Raw genomic sequence first — 21,272 nt, 5'->3', positions numbered from 1 at the left:
GAAAGCTAACACCCCATAAGCTTTCTTAACTACCCTATCCACCTGTGAGGCAACTTTCAGGGATCTGTGGACATGTACCCCAAGATCCCTCTGTTCCTCCACACTACCAAGTATCCTGCCATTTACTTTGTACTCTGCCTTGGAGTTTGTCCTTCCAAAGTGTACCACCTCACACTTCTCCGGGTTGAACTCCATCTGCCACTTCTCAGCCCACCTGTGCATCCTATCAATGTCTCTCTGCAATCTTTGACAATCCTCTACACTATCTACAACACCACCAACCTTTGTGTTGTCTGCAAACTTGCCAACCCACCCTTCTACACCCACATCCAGGTCGTTAATAAAAATCACGAAAAGTAGAGGTCCCAGAGCAGATCCTTGTGGGGCACCATTAGTCACAATCCTCCAATCTGAATGTACTCCCTCCACCACGACCCTCTGCCTTCTGCAGGCAAGCCAATTCTGAATCCACCTGGCCAAACTTCCCTGGATCCCATGCCTTCTGACTTTCTGAATAAGCCTACCGTGTGGAACCTTGTCAAATGCCTTACTAACATCCATGTAGATCATATCCACTACGCTACCCTCATCTATATGCCTGGTTACCATGAGGGGTGATAACTATTCCTGAACCTAGCTGCATGTGACCTGAGGCTCCTGTACCCCTGGCCCAGTGGTTGAGGGGTAATAACTATCTCTGATCCTGGCCGTGTGGGCCCTGAGGCTCCTGTACCCCTAGCCCAGTGGTTGAGGGGTAATAACTATCTCTGATCCTGGCCGTGTGGGCCCTGAGGCTCCTGTACCCCTAGCCCAGTGGTTGAGGGGTAATAACTATCTCTGATCCTGGCCGTGTGGGCCCTGAGGCTCCTGTACCCCTAGCCCAGTGGTTGAGGGGTAATAACTATCTCTGATTCTGGCCGTGTGGACCCTGAGGCTCCTGTACTCCTAGCCCAGTGGTTGAGGGGTAATAACTATCTCTGATTCTGGCCGTGTGGACCCTGAGGCTCCTGTACCCCTGGCCCAATGATTGAGGGGTAATAACTATCTCTGATTCTGGCCGTGTGGACCCTGAGGCTCCTGTACTCCTGGCCCAGTGATTGAGGGGTAATAACTATCTCTGATTCTGGCCGTGTGGACCCTGAGGCTCCTGTACTCCTGGCCCAGTGATTGAGGGGTAATAACTATCTCTGATTCTGGCCGTGTGGACCCTGAGGCTCCTGTACCTCCTTCCTGTTGTCAACATGCTCCTTGCTGCCCGTAGAAAGATTTGGAGGGTGGTTTATAGGTGTGAGTGACCTCCTGTTCCACAGGGGTAAACGGAAGATCAAGGTCTCTCTCGTGTTACCAATAACACATTCCCTCTCATTCCAGAAATCGGGGCTCCGCTCAATCCCGGAGAGACACAGGTAAGAGTGGGATTGTGGTTTTACAGGGGGAGGAGGGGTGACAAAGGGGAAGAGGTGCAGTTTGGGATGATGTGAGGGGGAGGGGAGGGGTGGGGGCTGCGTGTCGAGAACAGGGAAGGGATGTGGTGGGACTGTAAATGGAGGTAGGGGGAGTGCAGTGAGGGTGAGGGGTGGGGGCAGGGTGACGAGAACGGGGAAGGGATGGGGTGGGACTGTAAATGGAGGTAGGGGGAGGGTAGTGGGGGTGAGGGGTGGGGGTGTAGTGAGGGGAGGGTGAGGGCGAGGGGTGGGGGCTGGGTGTCGAGAACAGGGAAGAGATGTGGTGGGACTGTAAATAGAGGTAGGTGGAGGGTAGTGGGAGTGAGCGGTGGGGGTGTAGTGAGGGGAGGGTGAGCGTGAGGGGTGGGGGCTGGGTGATGAGAACGGGGAAGGGATGGGGTGGGACTGTAAATGGAGGTAGGTGGAGTGTAGTGGGGGTGAGGGGTGGGGGTGTAGTGAGGGCAGGGTGAGGGTGAGGGGTGGGGGCTGGGTGACGAGAACGGGGAAGAGATATGGTGGGACTGTAAATAGAGGTAGGTGGAGTGTAGTGGGGGTGAGGGGTGGGGGCTGGGTGACGAGAACGGGGAAGGGATGGGGTGGGACTGTAAATGGAGGTAGGTGGAGTGTAGTGGGAGTGAGCGGTGGGGGTGTAGTGAGGGGAGGGTGAGCGTGAGGGGTGGAGGCAGGGTGACGAGAACGGGGAAGGGATGGGGTGGGACTGTAAATGGAGGTAGGGGGAGTGTAGTGGGAGTGAGCGGTGGGGGTGTAGTGAGGGGAGGGTGAGCGTGAGGGGTGGGGGCTGGGTGACGAGAACGGGGAAGGGATGGGGTGGGACTGTAAATGGAGGTAGGTGGAGTGTAGTGTGGGTGAGGGGTGGGGGTGTAGTGAGGGGAGGGTGAGGGTGAGGGGTGGGGGCTGGGTGACGAGAACGGGGAAGGGATGGGGTGGGACTGTAAATGGAGGTAGGTGGAGTGTAGTGGGGGTGAGGGGTGGGTGTGTAGTGAGGGGAGGGTGAGGGTGAGGGGTGGGGGCTGGGTGACGAGAACGGGGAAGAGATGTGGTGGGACTGTAAATAGAGGTAGGTGGAGGGTAGTGGGAGTGAGCGGTGGGGGTGTAGTGAGGGGAGGGTGAGGGTGAGGGTGGGGGCTGGGTGACGAGAACGGGGAAGGGATGGGGTGGGACTGTAAATGGAGGTAGGTGGAGTGTAGTGGGGGTGAGGGGTGGGGGTGTAGTGAGGGCAGGGTGAGGGTGAGGGGTGGGGGCTGGGTGACGAGAACGGGGAAGGGATGGGGTGGGACTGTAAATGGAGGTAGGTGGAGTGTAGTGGGGGTGTAGTGAGGGGAGGGTGAGGGGAGGGTGAGGGTGAGGGGTGGGGGCTGGGTGACGAGAACGGGGAAGGGATGGGGTGGGACTGTAAATGGAGGTAGGTGGAGTGTAGTGGGGGTGAGGGGTGGGGGTGTAGTGAGGGGAGGGTGAGGGTGAGGGGTGGGGGCTGGGTGACGAGAACGGGGAAGGGATGGGGTGGACTGTAAATGGAGGTAGGTGTAGTGTAGTGGGGGTGAGGGTGATGGGTGGGGGTGTAGTGAGGGGAGGGTGAGGGTGAGGGGTGGGGGCTGGGTGACGAGAACGGGGAAGAGATATGGTGGGACTGTAAATAGAGGTAGGTGGAGTGTAGTGGGGGTGAGGGGTGAGGGTGTAGTGAGGGGAGGGTGAGCGTGAGGGGTGGAGGCAGGGTGACGAGAACGGGGAAGGGATGGGGTGGGACTGTAAATGGAGGTAGGGGAGTGTAGTGGGGGTGAGGGGTGGGGGTGTAGTGAGGGCAGGGTGAGGGCGAGGGGTGGAGGCAGGGTGACGAGAACGGGGAAGGGATGGGGTGGGACTGTAAATGGAGGTAGGGGAGTGTAGTGGGGGTGAGGGGTGGGGGTGTAGTGAGGGGAGGGTGAGGGCGAGGGGTGGGGGCTGGGTGACGAGAACGGGGAAGGGATGGGGTGGGACTGTAAATGGAGGTAGGTGGAGTGTAGTGTGGGTGAGGGGTGGGGTTGTAGTGAGGGGAGGGTGAGGGTGAGGGGTGGGGGCTGGGTGACGAGAACGGGGAAGGATGGGGTGGGACTGTAAATGGAGGTAGGTGGAGTGTAGTGGGGGTGAGGGGTGGGTGTGTAGTGAGGGGAGGGTGAGGGTGAGGGGTGGGGGCTGGGTGACGAGAACGGGGAAGAGATGTGGTGGGACTGTAAATAGAGGTAGGTGGAGGGTAGTGGGAGTGAGGGGTGGGGGTGTAGTGAGGGGAGGGTGAGCGTGAGGGGTGGAGGCAGGGTGACGAGAACGGGGAAGGGATGGGGTGGGACTGTAAATGGAGGTAGGTGGAGTGTAGTGGGGGTGAGGGGTGGGGGTGTAGTGAGGGCAGGGTGAGGGTGAGGGGTGGGGGCTGGGTGACGAGAACGGGGAAGGGATGGGGTGGGACTGTAAATGGAGGTAGGTGGAGTGTAGTGGGGGTGTAGTGAGGGGAGGGTGAGGGGAGGTGAGGGTGAGGGGTGGGGGCTGGGTGACGAGAACGGGGAAGGGATGGGGTGGGACTGTAAATGGAGGTAGGTGGAGTGTAGTGGGGGTGAGGGGTGGGGGTGTAGTGAGGGGAGGGTGAGGGTGAGGGGTGGGGGCTGGGTGACGAGAACGGGGAAGGGATGGGGTGGACTGTAAATGGAGGTAGGTGTAGTGTAGTGGGGGTGAGGGTGAGGGGTGGGGGTGTAGTGAGGGGAGGGTGAGGGTGAGGGGTGGGGGCTGGGTGACGAGAACGGGGAAGAGATATGGTGGGACTGTAAATAGAGGTAGGTGGAGTGTAGTGGGGGTGAGGGGTGGGGGTGTAGTGAGGGGAGGGTGAGCGTGAGGGGTGGAGGCAGGGTGACGAGAACGGGGAAGAGATATGGTGGGACTGTAAATAGAGGTAGGTGGAGTGTAGTGGGGGTGAGGGGTGGGGGTGTAGTGAGGGGAGGGTGAGGGCGAGGGGTGGGGGCTGGGTGACGAGAACGGGGAAGGGATGGGGTGGGACTGTAAATGGAGGTAGGGGGAGGGTAGTGGGGGTGAGGGGTGGGTGCGTAGTGAGGGGAGGGTGAGGGTGAGGGGTGGGGGCTGGGTGACGAGAACGGGGAAGGGATGGGGTGGGACTGTAAATGGAGGTAGGTGGAGTGTAGTGGGGGTGTAGTGAGGGGAGGGTGAGGGGAGGGTGAGGGTGAGGGGTGGGGGCTGGGTGACGAGAACGGGGAAGGGATGGGGTGGGACTGTAAATGGAGGTAGGTGGAGTGTAGTGGGGGTGAGGGGTGGGGGTGTAGTGAGGGGAGGGTGAGGGTGAGGGGTGGGGGCTGGGTGACGAGAACGGGGAAGGGATGGGGTGGACTGTAAATGGAGGTAGGTGTAGTGTAGTGGGGGTGAGGGTGAGGGGTGGGGGTGTAGTGAGGGGAGGGTGAGGGTGAGGGGTGGGGGCTGGGTGACGAGAACGGGGAAGAGATATGGTGGGACTGTAAATAGAGGTAGGTGGAGTGTAGTGGGGGTGAGGGGTGGGGGTGTAGTGAGGGGAGGGTGAGCGTGAGGGGTGGAGGCAGGGTGACGAGAACGGGGAAGGGATGGGGTGGGGCTGTAAATGGAGGTAGGTGGAGTGTAGTGAGGGTGAGGGGTGGGGGTGTAGTGAGGGGAGGGTGAGGGTGAGGGGTGGGGGCTGGGTGACGAGAACGGGGAAGAGATGTGGTGGGACTGTAAATAGAGGTAGGTGGAGTGTAGTGGGGGTGAGGGGTGGGGGTGTAGTGAGGGGAGGGTGAGGGCGAGGGGTGGGGGCTGGGTGACGAGAACGGGGAAGGGATGGGGTGGGACTGTAAATGGAGGTAGGGGGAGGGTAGTGGGGGTGAGGGGTGGGTGCGTAGTGAGGGGAGGGTGAGGGTGAGGGGTGGGGGCTGGGTGACGAGAACGGGGAAGGGATGGGGTGGGACTGTAAATGGAGGTAGGTGGAGTGTAGTGGGGGTGAGGGGTGGGGGTGTAGTGAGGGCAGGGTGAGGGTGAGGGGTGGGGGCTGGGTGACGAGAACGGGGAAGGGATGGGGTGGGACTGTAAATGGAGGTAGGTGGAGTGTAGTGGGGGTGTAGTGAGGGGAGGGTGAGGGGAGGGTGAGGGTGAGGGGTGGGGGCTGGGTGACGAGAACGGGGAAGGGATGGGGTGGACTGTAAATGGAGGTAGGTGTAGTGTAGTGGGGGTGAGGGTGAGGGGTGGGGGTGTAGTGAGGGGAGGGTGAGGGTGAGGGGTGGGGGCTGGGTGACGAGAACGGGGAAGAGATATGGTGGGACTGTAAATAGAGGTAGGTGGAGTGTAGTGGGGGTGAGGGGTGGGGGTGTAGTGAGGGGAGGGTGAGCGTGAGGGGTGGAGGCAGGGTGACGAGAACGGGGAAGGGATGGGGTGGGACTGTAAATGGAGGTAGGGGAGTGTAGTGGGGGTGAGGGGTGGGGGTGTAGTGAGGGGAGGGTGAGGGCGAGGGGTGGGGGCTGGGTGACGAGAACGGGGAAGGGATGGGGTGGGACTGTAAATGGAGGTAGGGGGAGGGTAGTGGGGGTGAGGGGTGGGTGCATAGTGAGGGGAGGGTGAGGGTGAGGGGTGGGGGCTGGGTGACGAGAACGGGGAAGGGATGGGGTGGGACTGTAAATGGAGGTAGGTGGAGTGTAGTGTGGGTGAGGGGTGGGGGTGTAGTGAGGGGAGGGTGAGGGTGAGGGGTGGGGGCTGGGTGACGAGAACGGGGAAGGGATGGAGTGGGACTGTAAATGGAGGTAGGTGGAGTGTAGTTTTGGTGAGGGGTGGGGGTGTAGTGAGGGAAGGGTGAGGGTGAGGGGTGGGGGTGTAGTGAGGGCAGGGTGAGGGTGAGGGGTGGGGGCTGGGTGACGAGAACGGGGAAGGGATGGGGTGGGACTGTAAATGGAGGTAGGTGCAGTGCAGTGAGGGTGAAGGGTGGGGGTGTAGTGAGGGGAGGGTGAGGGTGAGGGGTGGGGGCTGGGTGACGAGAACGGGGAAGGGATGGAGTGGGACTGTAAATGGAGGTAGGTGGAGTGTAGTTTTGGTGAGGGGTGGGGGTGTAGTGAGGGAAGGGTGAGGGTGAGGGGTGGGGGTGTAGTGAGGGCAGGGTGAGGGTGAGGGGTGTGGGTGTAGTGAGGGCAGGGTGAGGGTGAGGGGTGGGGGCTGGGTGACGAGAACGGGGAAGGGTTGTGGTGGGGCTGTAAATGGAGGTAAGTGGAGTGTAGTGTGGGTGAGGGTGAGGTGATGAGATGGGGGAGATGGGGTGAGAAGTAATGAGAGGGGAGGGGTGGGGGTGGGGGCAGGGTGACAAGATGGGGAAGGGGTGGGTGGGTGAATAATGGGGAGGTGGGATGAGAGGCAGTGTTATGAGAGTGGGTCTTGGGGCAGGGTGATGGGAGTGGGAGGGAGAAATCGGTGATTTCTTGCTCTCTATGACAGGCGGAGAAGTGATCACACACTTCTTGCAGGGAGATCGGTTTAAGATCATTAGAGCAGAGTGCAGGCCTTTCAGTCCACGATGGGCAAGTTCAAGTTTATTGCCAGCTGACTGTACATATATACACCCAAATGAAGGAACTTTCCTCTGATCCAGGGTGCACCCACGATCCATCTCACACAGAGCACATATAGCAAACTATTATACTCTAAATAAGTTAATATAACTCAAAGTGCATGTAATGTGCAGCAGGGGTAAACAGTAAACAGCTCGCTGTCCTAGTGACGGGAGCCCGGTGGTGGCAGGGTATTCATTACTCTCACAGTCTGAGGGAAGGAGCTGTTCCCTAGTCTGGCAGTCCTAGTCCTGATCTCCTGTACCTGCTTCCTGACGGTAGATGTCATGCCAATGCTTTAACCTCCTTCAAGATCAACCTTCCCTTCCCTTCCAGGTAGCCATCCATTTTCTATCACCCATGTGCCATTATTTTGTCCACAGACAAGATAACGGTGAAAGATGAGAGGATGGGTTGGGGGTCCCTAGCCCAATTGTGGACATCCACACTCAGGTGTGGTTGGTTCCAGATGCCTCAGGAGGTGGGCTGAGACACTGTCGAGAGCGTCACGATCAAAGAATGCACCCCACCCTTCAGAAATTCCCAGAGTTAACCTCTAGCAACACCCCTAATGCTGCTTTTGAATGCAAGCCACAGAAGAAAACAACAAAACACTTACCTGAGGAGGGCAGTGGTGACTGCAGCTTAGAGGGGAGATTCATAAAAACAAGGGTTGGAAGTAATGATTCATGCACAAGCAGGCTCAGATCCCTCTGCACAACAACATGCTGCATTGTTTCGCCAGGTAAATAATAATCTGTTCTTCCGTTGGCTTGAAGATTAGCTTTATTTGTCACGTCATACATCGTTTGTGTCAAATCAAATCAGTGAGGACGGTGTTGAGCACGGCCCACAAGAATCGCCATGCTTCCAATGCCAACATATTATGCCTGCAACTTACTAACCCCAACCACACGTCTTTGGAATGTGGGAGGAAACTGGAGCACCCGAAGGAAACCCACGTGGGCACAGGGAGAACATTCAAACTCCTTAGAGACAACGATGGGAATCGAACTCCAATTTTACATCAGGCGCGGTGAAACGTTACGATAGCCACTATTTGTTCTTACAAAGTGGATGACCTCGCATGGGTCACATCTGCCATATCCTTGCCCACTCACTTAACCTATCGATATCTCTACATCCTCCGCACGATTTTCCAGTGAGCTGGGGCTTCTCTCTTTGGAGTAAGGGAAGATGAGCGGTGACTTGATGGAAGTGTACAGGTTAATAGAATGGTCAGCCAGCGACTTTTTGGTCCATGCAGGGAGGGGTTCGCAGAGCTCTGAGCCAGGCTAAAAGACAGTCGTGCGACTCAAGCTACAGACGACCTGTAGAGCAAAACAACCATGTCATATCTAAGGAAGGATGTGCTGGCATTGAAGAGGGTCTGGAGGAGGTTCTCAAGAATGATACTGGGAATGAAAGGGTTATTGTATTATTAGCATTTGATAGCTCTGTGCTCACTGTAGAACAGTCATAGTCATACTTTATTGATCCCCGGGGAAATTGGGTTTTCGTTACAGTTGCTCCATAAATAATAAATAGTAATAGAACCATAAATAGTTAAATAGTAATATGTAAATTATGCCAGTAAATTATGAAATAAGTCCAGGACCAGCCTATTGGCTCAGGATGTCTGACCCTCCAAGGGAGGAGTTGTAAAGTTTGATGGCCACAGACAGGAACGACTTCCTATGATGCTCTGTGCTGCATCTCGGTGGAATGAGTCTCTGGCTGAATGTACTCCTGTGCCCACCCAGTACATTATGTAGTGGATGGGAGACATTGACCAAGATGGCATGCAACTTGGACAGCATCCTCTTTTCAGACACCACCATGAGAGAGTCCAGTTCCATCCCCACAACATCACTGGCCTTACGAATGAGTTTGTTGATTCTGTTGGTGTCTGCTACCCTCAGCCTGCTGCCCCAGCACACAACAGCAAACATGATAGCACTGGCCACGACAGACTCGTAGAACATCCTCAGCATCGTCCGGCAGATGTTAAAGGACCTCAGTCTCCTCAGGAAATAGAGACAGCTCGGACCCTTCTTGTAGACAGCCTCAGTGTTCTTTGACCAGTCCAGATTGTAGAACGAGGGGGGAGGGATTGGGGGGGGGTTCTTATTAAAACCTATCAAATATTGGAAGGTCTAGAATAGAGTGGATGTAGAGAGGATGCTTCCTGTGGGAGGGGAGTCTAGGACCAGACAGCACAGCCTCAGAATAGAGGGATGTCCATTTAGAGCAAAGATGAGGAGGAATTCTGTAACCAGAGGGTGGTGAATCTGTGGAATTCATTGCTGTGGCAACCAAGTTATTGAGTATGTTTAAAGTGGAATTTGATATGTTCTTGATTAGTCAGGGCAGCAAAGGTTATGGGAGAGAAGAGAATGGGGTTGAGAGGGAAAATAATCAGCCATGAGTGAATGGCGGAGCAGGCTTGATGGGTCTCACTCTGTTCCTGCCTTTAGCTGTATTCTCACAGTGGACTGCCTGGATGTCCCCCACCCCATTTCCTGCTGTTCACTTACTCCCCCTTCTCCCTTTCCTCCTCCCCACCCCCCCAAATATTCCCATTCAGGCAATTGGGGCCGAGACCTCAGCTGGTGGTGACTGAGTTCACAGCCTGGACCTCTGTGATACGACAGAAATGAGAAGAGCACATTGGCCCCATGGTGCTCGTTCTGTTCTAGAAAGATGAACCTCAGCTCCATTTACCTGTCACTGGTCCAGACCAGTGCGGTCAGGTCTTTCAGACTCGGTTTTCTCTCGGTCAGGGATCTGTATTGCCATTGATCAGACTGGCAGTAATTCCTGACTCCTGTTCCGAGCAGCCTCGCTCTGACACGGCATCGAACACGGGGCTCCACAGCAGTGTAAGTAGTTACAGCTCAGGGTGTCGAAGGTCAGAGTTCAATTCCAGCGTTTTCTGTAAGCCAGCTTGTACATTACGCCCCCAGTGCGTGTGGGTTTCCTCCCATGTAAAGACGTACCGATTAGTAGGTTAACTCCTGAAGCCTTCCCCATGCGTGGGTATAGCTGCAAGGCAGTGGAGGTTTGAGATCAAAGTTTAGCTGCCAACCACAGCTGACGAGACCCATCTGCCCAAAGCGACTGGCTTTAAGGCATCAGTAACCTCCTTTTGTCCATCCTCCTGTCAGTAGAAACAGGTCTGCTGGTCTCAGTAGCCAAGCCACACATGAAGACCAGGATCTGGATGTGGTTGTCAGGGGCTATTTGAGATATGTGCCAATGGGGGCATTTAATGGGTAGTGGGAGCGTATCCCCAGCACCCCACCCAGCTCTCACGCCGCTATGACAACTTTAAGGAACCAATGTGTACTCAAGCAGAATGCCACAGACAGGAGCTCGAGTTCAGCTGGTCGTTATCACTCAGAGGAACAGAGAGCTTCACTTCCTCCATTCCACAGCAACACTTACGCACGTCTGACAGGAGAACTGAGCCAGTGTCCAGTAACTCACCGAGCAGCACAGGGCTTCTCCCACCACTCGCCCACCCTGATACGAGGGATCTCAGAGGCAAGTGTTTGTCAACATGGAACATGCTCCTGGGGGTGGTGGTAGAGGAAGGTACACTAAGGACAATTAAGAGACTCTTAGACAGGAATGTGGATGATAGAAGAATGGAGGGCTAAGTGGAAGGACAAGGTTAGACTGATCTTGGAGTAGGTTAAAGAGTTGGCACAACATCGTTGGCCCAAGGGCCTGTACTGAAATGCTTCCCCCGGAGTGTGGCATGGCTCCCAGGTCAGCCCAAGGAGCCGTGCCCACCATGGTCAAATAGCCAACCAATAGTAACTGGCCAGAGAAGCCCCTCCCCTTGAGAGTAATCTTTGATCTGATAGGTTCTTTTATCCCCAGGGTGAGTGTGACTGGAGCCCTGCTGCCCAGCCCATCGCGACCCCTGACCATCTGACGTGGAGCTCCGCCCACAGGGCCATGCCCCGCCGGCGACAGGCCCTGCCTCAGAGCCCATCCTTCCGCAGACAGCGGCACAGGCGTAGGAGGGAGGCATCGGACGGGATGAGGCAGACAGCGCTACAGTGGCGCCGTCACCACCACCAGTGGACACCTGACCAGCGGGGGGAGCGGCGATCGCAGGGGCGCCGCGGGCTTGGGGACGTACAGCAAGGCCGCCGGCAGTTGGTGGAAGAAGCCTGTCTCAAGTACCGGGGAGGTAGCAGCTCCCTGGGTCCCAGTCTGCTCTCACCGCACCACGTCTCCAGGATCTATGTGGAAGACCGGCACCAGCTGCTGTACTGCGAGGTGCCCAAGGCCGGATGTTCCAACTGGAAGCGGGTGCTCATGGTGCTGAGTGGCCTGGCCAGCTCGCCGGCTCACATCGAGCACCAGGTCGCACACTACGGCAACTCGCTGCGTCGCCTCGACAGCTTCGACCGGGCCGGCATGGCCTGGCGGCTCCGCACCTACACCAAGGCGCTGTTCGTGCGCGAGCCCCTCGAGCGCCTGGTCTCGGCCTTCCGTGACAAGTTCGAGCAGCCCAACGCCTACTATCACCCAGTCTTCGGCCGTGCCATCATTGCCCACTACCGGCCCAATGCCACCCGCCAGGCGCTGCTCTCCGGCTCGGGAGTCACCTTCCCCGAGTTTGTACGCTACCTGCTAGACCCGCGGCGGCCCCTCGGCCTGGACATCCACTGGGAGCGGGTCGGTCGTCTCTGCAGCCCCTGCCTCATCCGCTATGACTTCATCGGCCATTTCGAGAGCCTGGGCGCAGAGGCCCAGGCGCTGCTGCGGTTGGTCGGTGCCCCTGCCAACCTCACCTTCCCCCGTTTCAAGGACCGACACCGGGGGGTGGAGCGCACCAGCCTGCGTCTCAGCCGCCGCTACCTCGCCCAGCTGTCCGCCGACGAGCGCCGCCGCGCCCAAGACTTCTACCTTGCCGACTACACCATGTTCAACTATACGCGGTCCTTTGGGGCAGGGCTAGACTGAAGGTGTGGGGCTCGAACAAGTGTTGGGGTGGGGCTTGAACAGGGCTGAGGCAGAGCTATGTGAGGGGGGTGTTCGAACCAGGGTGGGGGTGGGGCCAGACTGAAGGGGTGGGGTTGTAGCACGGGTGGAACTTGGCAAATGGGTGGGTGATGGGCACGACCTTCCTGAGGTGGGAGCATGGGAGGGTGGGGTGGGGAAAAGGATGGGACTCTCGTGACAGTAAAGGGGGGACCTATCTCAGGGCATGGGACCTAAGTGATAGTGGAGGTGATCTAACTGACGAAAGGAGATGGGACTCAATGAGTTTTTCCAAGTTAATTATCATTCAACCTTACATGAATATAACCAAATGAAACAGCATTTCTGCGGGCCAAGGTACAAAACATTACCAACAGCACACAACACATTGCACAAGTAGCATATGGTTATAATTTCAGAAAAACATGCAGTGACGAAGAAAAAAAATAATAACAGGTCCCTGAGTGACATGACTGAAGATTGATGGTAAGTTGGCCTGGTCCAACTTGTTCTTCCATTGAGTGAACACCGGAGGGCAGCACTGAGTGAACACCGGAGAGCAGCACCGAGCGAACACTGGAGGGCAGCACCGAGTGAACACCGGAGGGCAGCACCGAGCGAACACTGGAGGGCAGCACTGAGCGAACACGGGAGAGCAGCACTGAGCGAACACGGGAGAACAGCACCGAATGAACACTGAAGGGCAGCGCCCAGCGTAAACTGGAGGATATAGTGGGGATGGAGTGAGATCCTTCCTCCCCACTGTAGACTCTCCGCCGTCCACACCCCACTGTGCTGGTGCTCGTCTAGCTCACTTTGGCCAAGGCCAATATAGTGACCTCATTAGATCCCAACCCAGGAAATCTAGTGGGCAGCATTTGCTCTAGCACTGGGGGCAAGTATGGCCGGCACTGGGGTGATGGTAGATTTATTTTTAATGTGTGGAACAGGCCCTCCAACCCAATGAGCCGAGCCACCCACCAGCCTACCTGTTTCAGCCCAACCTAAACACAAGACAGTTTACAATGACCAACTAACCTACTAACTGAAACATCTTCAGATGGTGAGAGGAAACTGGAGCACCCGGAGGAAACCAAAGCACTCACGAGAAGAACATACAAACTTGCTTATCTATCTATCTATATATCTATTTATTTGGAGATACAGTGCATTTACGGTCAAAGAAAGGTGATAAAACATAGTAATTTTAACTGGCAGTGAGAGGTGAAAGATGAATAGAACAAAGGGAACATCAGCAATAGTACAAAGTCAGGGCTGTGTGTTCCCAGCAATTTCTGTCAACAAGATGTGTAGGTTGGAGAGGACATTTAACTCCACGATCAGGGACTCCACAGGTTTGGGAGATACAGCAAGGTTGACTCGGCTCAGGTGGAAAAAGTTAATTTGTAATCTACAAAGAGTAGCTACTATCTATTTCCCAACACAGACACATTGAAAGAGAAATGACACAGGAGAGATGTAACGGAGAGTTGTTTCTTGTGCACACAATCCCTAGCTCTGCGACCCTCCAGCTTGGAGTTGTTGGAAACAATTGGGACAGTTGAGTGGCTCTCGAGGGAGAGTAATTTGATGCATTTTTGGTGTTCCAGTTTCCTCTCACAGTCCGAAGACATACTGGTTAGTAGGTAAAATGGTCATTGTAAACTGTCCTGTGATTGGATTTTTGGACCATTGCGCTCTCTTCCAGGGAAGGTGGCACCTGTGCAGAAGGGACAGTTTGCACCTGCACTAGTAGAAGACTAATATCCGAGCAGGAAGGTTTGCTGGGCTGTTCGGTGGGGCGAGAGTTTAAGCTAGAATTACAGGAAGGATAGGAACCAAAGAGTCAGAAGAGTTGGTGGAGACAGATGCCGTAAATCAAAAGGTTGAGACTGGTGTCCTGAGCTGCGTGTATTTCAATGCAAGAGGTATGGTAGGAAAGGTGGATGAGCTCAGGGCATGGATGGACACCTGGAGTTACGACACTGTAGCCACCAGTGAGATGGTTGCAGGAGGGGCAGGACTGGCAGCTCAGTATTCCAGGGTTCCATTGTTTTTTCAGTTGCATCTAAGCGGGAGGGATTAAAGGAGACGGGGAGGCAATACTACTCAGGGAAAATGTCACGCCAGTGCTTAACACTTTGCAATGAATGACCACAATGCAATTTGTTTCAAAATAAATATGTAAAAAGATAGGTCTGGTCTATGGATTAAGATTCTAAATTGAAGAAAGGCCTATTTTGAAGGTATCGGAATGGATCTGTTAAGTATGGATTGAGACAGGCTGTTTTCTGACAAAGGTATACTTGATAAGTGGGGGGCCTTCAGAAGTGAAAGTTTGAGAGTACAAAGCTTGATTGTGTCTGTCAGAATAAAAGGTAAAGTTGACAGGTATAGGGAACCTTGGTTTTCAAGGGATATTGAGGACCTGGTTCAGATAAGGTATGAGGTGTACAGCAAATATAGGCAGGTAGGAACAAATGAGATGCTTATGGAGTATAAGAAATGTAAGAGAACACTTAAGAAAGAAATCAGAAGGGCTAAGAGTAGGCATGAGGTTGCCCTAGCAGACAAGGTGAAGGAGAATCCTTAGGGATTCTACAGATATGTTAAAATCAAAGGGATTACAGCGGACAAAATTGATCCTCTGGAAGATCAAAATGGTAATCCATGCATGGATCCAAAACAGATGGGGGAGACCTTAAATGAATTCTTTGCATCTGTATTTGCTCTGGAGATGGGCACAGAGTCTATAGAAGTGAGATAAAGTGGTATCAACTTCATAGACCCTGTACAGATTACAGAGGATAAGATGTTTGCTGTCCTGAGACAAATCAGGGTGGATGAATCCCCAGGACCTTGCCCCCTGCGAGAGGCAAGTGCAGAAATTGCTGAGTCCCTCGCAGAGATCTTTAAATCATCTTTAACAACAGGTAAGGTACCGGAGGATTGGAGGATAGCCAATGTCATTCCATTGTTTGAAAAAAGCACTAAACAGAGACAATGAAATTATAGGCAAGTGAGCCTGATGTCAGCAGTGGGGATGTAATTGGAAGGTATTCTAAGGGATCGGATATATAATTATTCGGGTAGACATGGACTGATTAAGCATGACTTTGTGTATGGTAGGTCATGTCTAACCAATCTTATAGACCCTTTCAAGGAAGTTACCAGGAAAGTGGATGAAGGCAAGGCAGTGGATGTTGTCTACATGGACTTTAGTAAGGCATTTGACAAGGTCCCACGTGGGAGGCTGGCCAAGAAAGTTCAGTCACTTGGCATTCAGGATGAGGTAGTAAACTGGATTAGACATTGGCTTTGTTGGAGAAGCCAGAGAGTGGTAATAGAGGGTTGCCTCTCTGACTGGAGGCCTGTGACTAGTGCACAGGGATTTGTGCGGGGTCTATGGTTGTTTGTCATCTATATCAATGATCTTGAGTGATAATGTGGTGAACTGGATCAGCAAACTTGCAGATGACACCAAGATTGTGGGTGTAAGTGGACAGTGAGGAAGTCTATCATGGCTTGCAGTGGGACCTGGCCCAGCTGGAAAATTGAGCTGAAAAATGGCAGATGGAATTTAATGCAGCTAAGTGTGAGGCTTTGCACTTCAGTAGGACCAACCAGGTTAGGTGGGTCTTACACAGTGAATGATAGGGCCCTGAGGAGTGCGGTGGAACAGAGGGATCTGGGAATACAGATCCATAACTCATTGAAAGTTGTGTCACAGGTGGATAGGGTCGTAAAAAAAGCTTTTGGCACATTGGTCTTCTTAAATCAAAGGATTGAGTACCTGAGATGGGATGTTATGTTGAAGTTGTACAAGACATTGGTGAGGCCTAATTTGGAGTATTGTGTGCAGTTCTGGTCATCTATGTACAGGAAAGATGTAAGAGAGGTTGAAAGAATACAGAGAAAATTTACAAGGATGTTGCTGGGTCTGGAGAACCTGAGTTTTAAGGAAAGATTGAATAGGTTAGGACTTTATTCCTTGGAATGCAGAATATTGAGAGGAGATTTGATAGTGGTATACACAATTATGAGGGATATAGGTAAGGTAACTACATGCAGGTGTTTTCCACTGAGGCTGGGTGGGACTACAGCTGGTTTAGGGCCGTGAAAGAGTGGATCGAGCTGCCAGTGCACATGCTGCCCGTGAGCTCAGTTTCAGTGTTTAAGAGGCATTTGGATAGGTACAGATGGTAGGGGTGTGGAGGGCTATGACCTCAGTGCAGTTTGATGGGAGTAGATAGTTCAAATGGTTTGGTACAGGCTAGATGGGCTGAATGGCCTTTTTCTGTGATATACTTCTGTATGTCTCTATGGTGATGTGCCCCAGCTCTTTGTAGGTCTTCGCCAATCAGTCACAGACTCTTGCTTTTCCCACTTCTGGCAAGGTAGTGTAGCAGTTAGCCCTATCGCTTTACAGTGCCAATAATCACCAATCGGGTTCGATTCTACTGTCTGGAAGGAGTTTGTATGTTCTCCCCATACCTGTGTGGTTATCAACCCACATGCCAAAGACCTATGGGGTTGGGTTAGTAAGTTGTGGACAGGCTACGTTGGTGCCAGAAACCTGGCAACACTTGACGGCTGCCCAGCACAATCCTTGCTGATTTGATTTGATGCAAATTTCACTGTTTGTTTCAATGTACTTCTGATAAGTACATAAAGATAATGTTGAAAAAATATTGAAAGTTCCTGTCCCATATCGTCCTTCTAGACAGCTTGTAGTAACATTATATTTTGTCCCTTTAATCCTGTTCTCCAGTTACCGAGCTTCCAAGCACAGTTCAGTATGGTAGTGTAGCGGTTAGCATAACGCTTTACTGCGCTGCCAGTGATCAAGGTTCAGTTCCTGCCACTGTCTGTATGTTCTCCCAATGACCATGTGTGTTTCCTCCGGGTGCTCTGGTTTTCGTCAACATTACAAACACGTATGGGTCAGGGTTAGTAAGTTGTAGGCAGGCAATGCTGGCACCGGAAGCACGGCATTGACGAAAAACAATGCATTTCACTGCATACTTCGATGTACATGTGACAAATAAAGCTAATCTTTTAATTAGACTTTTCCTGCTTTCTCATTCCAAAATCTGCATGATTTTGACCACCTCTTCTCACAGCAATTCCTGCTTCCTACTGTCTCTCAGCAGAGCAATCCCTCAGCCCCATTTCCTTCTTACACAATTTCCCACAGACCTGCAAATTCCATACCCATCAGCATCCTTCAGCACTCTTCCATAACCATCTGCACCCTTCCATAACCATCAGCACTCTTACATACCCATTAGCACCCTTCCATACCCATCAGCACACTTCCATAACCATCAGCACCCTTCAGCACCCTTCAGCACCCTTCCATAACCATCAGCACCTTTCAGCACCCTTCCATACCTATCAGCACCTTTCAGCACCCTTCCATACCCATCAACACCCTTCAGCACCCTTCCATAACCATCAGCACCTTTCAGCACCCTTCCATAACCATCAGCACCCTTCAGCACCCTTCCATAACCATCAGCACCCTTCAGCACCCTTCCATAACCATCAGCACCCTTCAGCACCCTTCCATAACCATCAATCCCATTCAGCACCCTTCCATATCCATCAGTATCCATCAGCTCCCTTGCATACTCATCAGCACCCTTCCATACCCATCAGCACCCTTACATACACATCCGGACTCTTCAGCATCCTTATATACCCATCAGAACCCTTCATCACCCTTCCATACCCATCAGAACTCTTTAGCACGCTTCCATATCCATCAGCACCCCTTACACACCTATCAGAACTCTTCAGCGCCATTCCATACCTATCAGCACCTTTATGTACCCCAGCAGTCTTACATACCCATCAGCATCCATCAATCCCATTCAGCACCCTTACACATTGATCAGCACCTTTCAGCATCCTTCCATACCCATCAGCACCCGTACATATGTATCAACACCATTCAGCACCGTTACACCGTTATACCCCCATCTGCACCCTTACATACCCATCTGCACCCTTTCACACCCATACACACCCATCTATACCCATACATACCTATCAACACCCTTCAGCACCCTGACACACCCACCAGCACCTGTACATACCCCAGCACCCTCTGATCATTTTGACATTTGCCATCAGGAGATGTAGAGGAGGCTTAACCTAAACACAAAGCAGTGGAGATGATTTAGTGTTGAAAGATCACTTTAATAATAAATTGCAAAATAACAACCCACAAGAAGCCATAAAACAAGAGAGATTACATACTCAACATGACAAGGCAAGAAGGTAACTGAAGGCTTGGAGTAGTTGATTGGTTGAGTGAACAAAGACGGTGGATGCAAACTGGGTTTAAATAGGCTGCAGGTGAGGAGTTAGAAATAAGTGGCAGGTGACTCCAGTTAGCTGGGTCTGGACTGGGAGATCTGATGCTTACTTATACCGTGGGACCACTTACAATGGACAATTAAAGTGGAAGGACCTGGAACATCTGAAACACACCAACGTGGTCACATTTCAAGCTCCTAGGACTAGATATTTCAATCCCTTTGGTAAGCAGATCCTAACTCGGGTCATAGCATAGAGATCTTGAGGTGGGGCTTTGTGCGTGGCAGATCCTCCCGGTGTCATCAGGTGGGCACCCCCCTTTCTTAAACGTTTCATCAATTTAGACCCACTACATCTCCAGAGTGCTCAGCAGTTCAACCCGGCGTCCCAGGTGCACCCTCTTCACATCTCTCCACCCATGGGTCATTTTAGGGCCCAGCTGCCATCACTCCTCTTCATCCATAACCAGTGGCTGCCCTGCTCGACTGCCTCTGAGAGTTCTTCCATAGCTTGCCGCTGGCCCTGGCCTCAGACTCCCAACCCCTTCAGCAATCTGACCATGGAAGCAGCCACAAATCCTCTGCAGCCAGCCTCTACTGGGAAAATCTGCACCTTCCATCCAAGCTGCCTGGTACCTGTGGCCAGCTCAGCGTATCTTACATGATTCTGCTCATACACCTCCCAGAGTGCATCTTCCCAGGGTCCTGAGCTCTGAGATTACCACAGCCTTCAGACTGCTGGACCACAAGACCAAATCTGATCTAATGGTAGTCATGGCTATCTCCAGGGGAAATATTAGCCTTCTGTCAAGGTCAATAGCCATTTTCCAGTCAGGAGCAGGCCCCAATATGCCTGACATCAACCGTGTCACAGAACGTGGCACTGTCTGTCCTTGCCAGACAAAGGGGATGGTGGTCCTCCAGTCATGTGGGGTTTAGAGTTGTTATTCAGTCCTTGCTTCTCCACAATGGATGCCGCACATCTGAGAACCTGGTTGTGTCTCCATGTGTATCTTCCTTGAGATGAGAAGATGTACTTGAGGTTTGCTGTTCTTCCACAGAGTGGGTGGGCTGGGTCCTCACCGAGCTCTGGTTCAGATTTTTGGGAATTCCCAGATTGGGATCTGGAACTCACAACAGCGCCAATAGTTTTCCAACTGCCCCATCCCATCTTCTCCGACCTGGCCGTTATCAGAATCAAAATCAGGTTTAATATCACTGGCATATGTTGTGAAATTTGTTGTTTTGCGGCAACAGTGCAATGCAAAACAGAATTAAAAAGCTATAAATCGCAGTAATAAATAAAAATCATCCAAAACGAGAACAGAAAATGAAGAAAATAGTGAGTTAGTGTTTATGGGTTCATTGTCTGTTCAGAAAACCAGTGGTGATGGGGAAGATTCAGAGATTCAAACTATGTAAGAGGTATACAACCCTGAGATTCGTCTTTCCACAGACAGCCACGAAACGGAGAAACACCATGGAACCTGTCCAAAGAAAACATCAACCATCCAACACATGAAAAGAAGAATGAATCGCACAAATGGCAAAAAGCGAGTAAATAACACACAGAATATTAAACGTTAAACTGCAAAGTCTTTGAGACAGTCTGGGAGTGTTCAGTTCCGTTCAGTGGTGTGTTGCTCGTTGACCGCAGGCTGTGGAGCCAACCTGAGCCAAAGTGCCCCAATCAAACCATGCAAAAAGAGTGACCAGAAACCAGAAACATGTGTAATCTGAACTGCAGGGTCTCCAAAACGAATCCACAGCCACAGCCATGCCAATCACTTCTTCCAGAATAAGGAAGACTCCTGCACCTTCCCCTGGCAGCAGTGAGTGAGACGGAGACAGGGACCAGATAAATGCTGGCAGACGGCGCCGAGTGTTCACTCACCTTCCGCTCTCATCCGTGTCAATTCCAATCTTACTTGACGCTTTAAATCAGTGAGGAGTAACGGCCCCAATCATGGGTTCATGCTCCTTCTCTGGGCCGCACACTCCACTCTCCACCTCAGTGAATCCCCCTGGAGGTAGCTAAAGCACCTGGTCACTCAATTGGCCCCAAAACACAGCATCAAAATGTAAATTACAGGCTACAATCACACATAGTTTTGTAGCAGAAGCATATTTTAAAAGCAGTTTTGTGAGCTGTCCCCAGGATGTCACTAGTGCCATCTTGTCTGATCCTGTTCCTGAAACGTCGAGCGTGTGTCTTCAGGTTCCTGTCCCATCTCCTTTGAAGGTAGCAACGAGAAGAAGGAAAGTCCTGGGTCCTTAAAGACTCATGCTGCCTTTTTGTCCAAAAATGTTCAAATTTTTTATTTCTGGTACTCACTCTAAAGCCTAATCCCATCAGTCTCTTCAGCTGCACTTTAACATGATGTGCAAAGGATTCAGCACGATTTCCTTGCTTTCTGTGCCTGTTAATAACATCAAGGATCTCATTGAACTTCTTAACAGTATTCTCAACATGCTCTATCAGCTACAGTGACTTTCATACGCCCATTTGGATAATGTCAACTCTCCTTATTCTTCATTTCTCTGAAGATACATCACTTCACTGATCTGGTAAATTCTTCAGCCAACTGATGGCGCTAGAGAGGGAAGAGTCTCCAGCAGATAGTGGAACTGAGATTAAGTTTGTTTTAAAGGGAGAATCGATCCATTATGAAGCCAATCCAGTGCGTCAAAAGTTAAAGGCCGTACACACCAGCACGCAGCAGGGAACCAAATACAAAAGTCTGGAATACTGGGTATTGTATCAGTCATCCCCACTGCCTGGATTCGAGAGCATGTCTTATGAAGACAGGCTGAGCAAGCTACAGCTCTTCTCTATGGAGCAAAGCTGAATGAGAGGTGACCTGATAGAGGTGGACACGATGATAAGAGGCATAGATCGAGTGCACAGCCGG

General features: G+C 52.5%; 1 protein-coding gene across 1 annotated transcript in view; it reads left to right on the top strand.

Annotated features, from left to right (window-relative positions):
* Positions 1-12,019, top strand: part of LOC140210203 (carbohydrate sulfotransferase 8-like) — a 62,075-nt gene extending 50,056 nt beyond the window's left edge. Inside the window, exons 2-3 of the mRNA XM_072279079.1 lie at positions 1,372-1,406; positions 10,925-12,019. Coding sequence (XP_072135180.1) covers positions 1,372-1,406; positions 10,925-12,019 — 1,130 coding nt within the window. The remainder of the gene's footprint in view (positions 1-1,371; positions 1,407-10,924) is intronic.
* The last annotated feature ends 9,253 nt before the right edge of the window (positions 12,020-21,272 follow it).

This window comes from Mobula birostris, chromosome 15, assembly GCF_030028105.1.
Source record: "Mobula birostris isolate sMobBir1 chromosome 15, sMobBir1.hap1, whole genome shotgun sequence".
NCBI lineage: Eukaryota > Metazoa > Chordata > Chondrichthyes > Myliobatiformes > Myliobatidae > Mobula > Mobula birostris.
Note: the sequence above shows the minus strand (reverse complement) of the source record. Positions and strands in the feature narration are given on the sequence as shown.